Source organism: Buceros rhinoceros, unplaced genomic scaffold, assembly GCF_000710305.1.
Source record: "Buceros rhinoceros silvestris isolate BGI_N320 unplaced genomic scaffold, ASM71030v1 scaffold41849, whole genome shotgun sequence".
In the NCBI taxonomy this organism is placed as follows: domain Eukaryota; kingdom Metazoa; phylum Chordata; class Aves; order Bucerotiformes; family Bucerotidae; genus Buceros; species Buceros rhinoceros.
This window is the reverse complement of record NW_010432842.1, coordinates 1-5,165: the sequence shown is the minus strand read 5'-3', so window position 1 is coordinate 5,165 and position 5,165 is coordinate 1. Positions and strand designations below refer to the sequence as shown.

Genomic DNA, 5,165 nt, shown 5'->3' with positions numbered 1-5,165 from the left:
GGCGAGGTCACAAAAACCACCATTAGTACGAATGCCATAAAAGCCTGACGATCACCTTTATTCGAGCGACGCGATGGTCAGACCCGCCGCAGCCCAGCACTACACAAGCGACAGCTCCGGTCCAGCGTAAGGGGGAGGACACGGGCAGAGGCCGCCTGGCCCGCAGGGTCTTGAAGCGAACTCAGCTAAACCACTCTTTGTAACGCAGCACGGCTTGCTACCGCGTCAGTGGATAAATGCATCGATTATTTTAAACTACTTATATTTTAAACTAACTTGGCAAGCTTGCTAGCACAAGATATGCATGATAGCACATGATAGCACATGATACGCAGGTCAAACCCAACTGAAATAAAGACATTCTAGAACAACCCTTAAATCTATTGCAACTATTTCACGCTGAGCTTTTAGTGTTACTGCAATCTAATTCTAAAAAACTCACCATTGTAAGTCAACAAGCAACTAAGCAAACATTAGCTCTTGCTATGTCCCGAAACAGAGATGAATGTAATTAACATCACAAACCACAGTCATCTACATACGACTAGAGTAAATCAGGCAAATAAATTATCCTCCCACAAATACAAAAAAAAAAGGTATCACCGACATATTTAGGGAAGGTACCTTTAAAGTTAAATTCGAGCATAACAAGTATGTTAGGAAGTAAACAATTTCAAGTTAGTGCTTGACAGGCCATCCAAGTCTGAGCGCAGTGCAGAATTTGGTTAGCTGTCCAACTTTTTTCATAGAAAAATAGCACGTCCATAGAAGAAAGGAAATGAATTTCAACTTCCTCAGTGATCCACTTTTATTTTACCTTAGTTAAAGGCAAACTAGGTACAGATACTGTACATTAAAACGTATGTACACAGAAAGAACAATTGTTCTTCATTCTACCTGAAAGGTTCAAATCTCTACAATCTTTTATTCAGAGCCCCTTCCAAGCAGCTGCTGCTCTCTGAAACGTGTTGCACCCCCACTTAAATATAAAGAGAACCATCTGCAGGTCCCACATAGCCAACACCTATTAGCAGCACATCAATCAGTGTCCATATTCCGAGTCCACCAAAGCTGAAGAGTTTTCCCAGACCTTCCCGCCACTGGCCCAAATAGAAACGATCGGCACCAAATCCACCAAGGGTGATGCTAGAAAGAAGAAAAACACGATTCATTATTACTCTTTTTAGAGGACCTCGGTTTGGATATCCATACACACTTCCTTCTGACATACCTACAAGTCGATGATAATTTTGCTTTACATCACTCCAGAAACTACACATTTTTTGTACAAGAAGGCTGGTTATTAAGTGAGAAAGCTTCTGATGAAATAGCACTATTTCTTAGCTAATTAATACTGTCCAGAGACTTGACAGGTTTTTGTTCGTGATGAGCAATAAAATCCAAACCTCTCATATTTATAAATGCACCTCACCTCTTCTGATCTAGCAGAAGCTAAAAAACCCCAACAAACAAGCTATAATAACAGGCCCAAACACTATAATCAGCCCCACGCAGCAGTGAAGCAACAGCAGGTTTCTCCAGCTGCTGGCAGAGAAAACATCTCTTGCTATAAAGGTCAAGTGTGTTAGATCACTTTCTTCAGGAGTCTTATTGTATTCTTTGGCTCCAGGAATAGAGTCTTGCTACTACCTCATTTATCATATTAACCACTTCTGAAATACTAACAGTTAATGATACAGGTCTTCCCACCCAAAGAATATCAGCTACTCTCAAATCATTACCATGCTGTTCTAACGCTGCAGTATCCCCAAAATAACCTCTATCGTTTCTTTCAATGCTGCTACACAAGTATCTTCCCTAAACATTTAAAATGCAAGAACGTAGGGCATTTCGTCATAGGGCATTTCTAGCAGTTACGGTTGGGAAGGAAGCCATAAAAATGTATTCCAACTGCAGCCAGCTCAGCGACATCCATCAAACTCAGACAGAGCTGCGTTCCTTTCAGAAGCCTAAAAGTGATTCAGACAATTTTCATCCCTAATTGTTTAAAGTATATTAAAAACACAAAGAAAAAAAATTGGCAGATTTTAAGCATTTGTACTTCATTTGACACCACGCAGAACAAAAGCCAACGTGTCCTCTCAGCTCAGATCACTCTGTGAATCATCGGAGTTATTCTGACGAAAGTACCTTTGATACAGAAATAGTGTAAACGTTTTCCCTCAAGCTCTGTTTACTGAAGACCGCTAGTATTGTCACATAGGAAATTTCAGGCACCCCATGCCTCCAAATTCTGAGCTAGACTGTATGAAATGTTGGTTCCTCAGTACACTGTTACAAAATACCAAGCAGAACAAAACCACAGAGACTGAAGATTTTACAGTCTATTTCTAGTAACATTCTCTAGTTCAGCTTGACGTTATCCCGTACTTCTGCGTACCTCAGCGCCAGGGCAGTAGACCACTTATAACCTCCAGTCCAGTTGCAATAGAGCATCTTAGGGAAGACACGGTTACCTAAACATCAAAAGACAGACAAACCTCAACGTAATAAACAAAGGCCACATCACGAGTATGAAAATGACAAGCAAGAAGATACTGTATTTCTCTTTCTAAAATTATCCTACTGAGACATTTGACATGACTCCGTTAGTGGCTTCCAAATTAGTTTAAATTGATAGAAGTCAACAGAAATAAACCAGAACTATTTTCTCTCAAATAAAGGTATACAACAGTATTAAAAACTAATGTTTACTGGTAGATGTCGCTATTACATTAAAAATTAAAATGTAACAAAATGCAGTAGATTAATCAAGGTGCAGGCTGTTACCGCAACAGACCTAAACAATCATTATATTTACCCATTACAAAAACGTTAAGGAATTTTTTTAGGAAAAAAGCTTCTTTGCAGAATCTGCTTTAGCCCACCTCACCTAGACAATGAATGTGATCCCGCACGGTACAAGTGGCATTGTATCGTTGTCGCGGACAAGAGACCGTCATGCAGTTGGTAGAATTGGTACACACGTAATCAGTTGTTGCGAGCTGCCAGCAAAACTGGCATGTCATGTTAATGGTAAAGTTCTCCTGCTCGTGGTTATTCTCATCCTATAAAAGGACAACATTATCACTTCACTAGTAATAATAAAAAAAAAATGCAGTCTGCAGTATCAAATTACACCTCATGGGTAGACATTTTAGGCAAAATAACCACTCTCTTTGCTACCTCTAGGTAGTCACCTGAAATAGGAACATCGACATTACAAACCCGACAGTTATTAAAGCACAGTTTAACATGCTTCCTCCAGTATAAGGCTACTGCCAAAAGGAGGACTCATTCAGTCTTGCCTGTAGGATTACCCTCACCACTTTCAAACAGTTCAGTTTTGATTGTTCAACAAATTGATCTGCATGGCTGCTTCTCAGAAAGGTCCAACACCAGAAAGGCAAAATGGAAACAGGCAGATCCGCCTCTTTAACCTGACTCCACTGTAGGCGGTTGCTAAATGTAGCACAGACCTGCAAACCTGCCTTTGCGAGAAGCGGGAAGTCAATTCTTTCTCTCATGACAAGATGCCACAGTTCAAGCAAATGACTTGAACTTGGGTTTCAAAGACACAGGTTACTTACAACACAATGAACGTGTGGCTTGACTCTGCAATCAAAAGCAGCCGGCTTCCCATACGTACAGGAGTAGTTCGTGTTACACGTCATGCAGTCTGGCGGCAATCTACTGCAAAGCCCATTGCTGGGACATTTGGTCACGTAAGATGGAATTTCTGTACTTTCTGAAAGGTAAAATATGTGAATAAAAGAAAGAGAGCAAATTTAAAAAGCTGCATAACCTAAAGTGTATATATACATGTGTTTTCCTTTATACATATATATATACGCAGACACGCACTGACGCCTTGTAAAGGGCTTTCCTTACGGTACAGGGAGCAGCGTTACAAGCTTGTGTAGTGGGAACCGCTGCCACAGCCACGTGAGCTGAGCGACACAGCGGGGTGCCCTGCGAGGACCTCGCAGTGCCGTGCAGCACAGCAGCACCATCAGTACACCACCAGAACTGAGCTCAGCACGCATTAGCGCCGCCTCAGCCAGTGCTTCTCAGCAGACGTCACCAATTTAGGTGCAGAAGCAGGCTGACACGCGTAAACTACTTCTCGTTCAGGCCTAATGAAGGTTACAGCCAGCTCAGCCATTTGCTGTGTGTTGGATGTTCAGAATCAACTCTTCAATTCCCTTATTAAGCCTACGGTGTTTCAGCCAATCCCGATGCACCCTGTAGTAAGTTACAAAAACTGTATTTTATGTTCGATGGGGAACAGTACCACGTTCTTGCAAAACACTAACGTATTTCAAAAACTTCCACCGTCCAAGAGAGCACAGACAATATGAACCACAATAGCAGCCGAACTGGTTGTCTTCTAGTTCTAAGATCTTACATGGAGCAATTTTCTAATTCTATAATCCAGACTAAGAAATTAAGGTTATTGAAGAGCAATTCACAGTGTGTTACACTATAATGTCTTCTACCACTGTGAAAGCACAAACAGGTTTCTAAGACAGAATTCAAGAACTTTACTATTAAACTCAAGAGACTGAGGAAAAAGGGACACAGAAGAAAAACAGAAGAAACAGCGTAATACTGTACCTGCTGCTTTAGAAAAAGGAGTATTTGTACTGGTTGAAGTTAGACTTTTTGCATATGTGGACTGTGGCTGTGAGTGCTTTGTGGTCATCAAAGACCCGGCTAGGAAACAAAAATGGAGAAAGTGGTATCTCTCGAATGAAGTCAATCTTCAGAAACAGTCTGATTTCAGCATGCTGATATTAAATTACAACTGGAAAGCATAGTGTGAATTTAAAAAAATTATAAAAACCTCTTTTCCTGTTCTACAAATACTAGAATGTTTACATTAACCATTAAAAAACAAGCATATCCTTTTATACAAGAAACCACATTTATTTCAATTCAGTCTCTTTTTTTGATTGAGAACTAAAAATCACTGCTCAGAAAGTAGAATTTACACAGTATTTGCTACCGAACAAAACCATTTAACCAAGGAACGCAGCTACATCTCTGACAGAAAGCTGGAACAGAGGCCCTGGCTGGCAGCCACGGCTGTCTCCGTGCGAACCCCCCGGTTCCGCGGGCTGGGGGCTGCGCAGGCGGTGCCTGAGCCCGCAGGGCAGCACCAC

General features: G+C 41.2%; 1 protein-coding gene across 1 annotated transcript; it reads right to left on the bottom strand.

Annotated features, from left to right (window-relative positions):
* Window positions 1-794: 794 nt before the first annotated feature.
* On the bottom strand, window positions 795-4,714 carry TM2D3 (TM2 domain containing 3). Its single transcript, XM_010143904.1, has 5 exons — window positions 4,618-4,714; window positions 3,591-3,748; window positions 2,894-3,068; window positions 2,402-2,477; window positions 795-1,146 (listed from the first exon to the last, which is right to left on the bottom strand). The coding sequence occupies exons 1-5, from the start codon at window positions 4,703-4,705 to the stop codon at window positions 981-983; spliced, it is 663 nt and encodes a 220-aa protein (XP_010142206.1). The 5' UTR covers window positions 4,706-4,714; the 3' UTR covers window positions 795-980.
* Window positions 4,715-5,165: the final 451 nt, after the last annotated feature.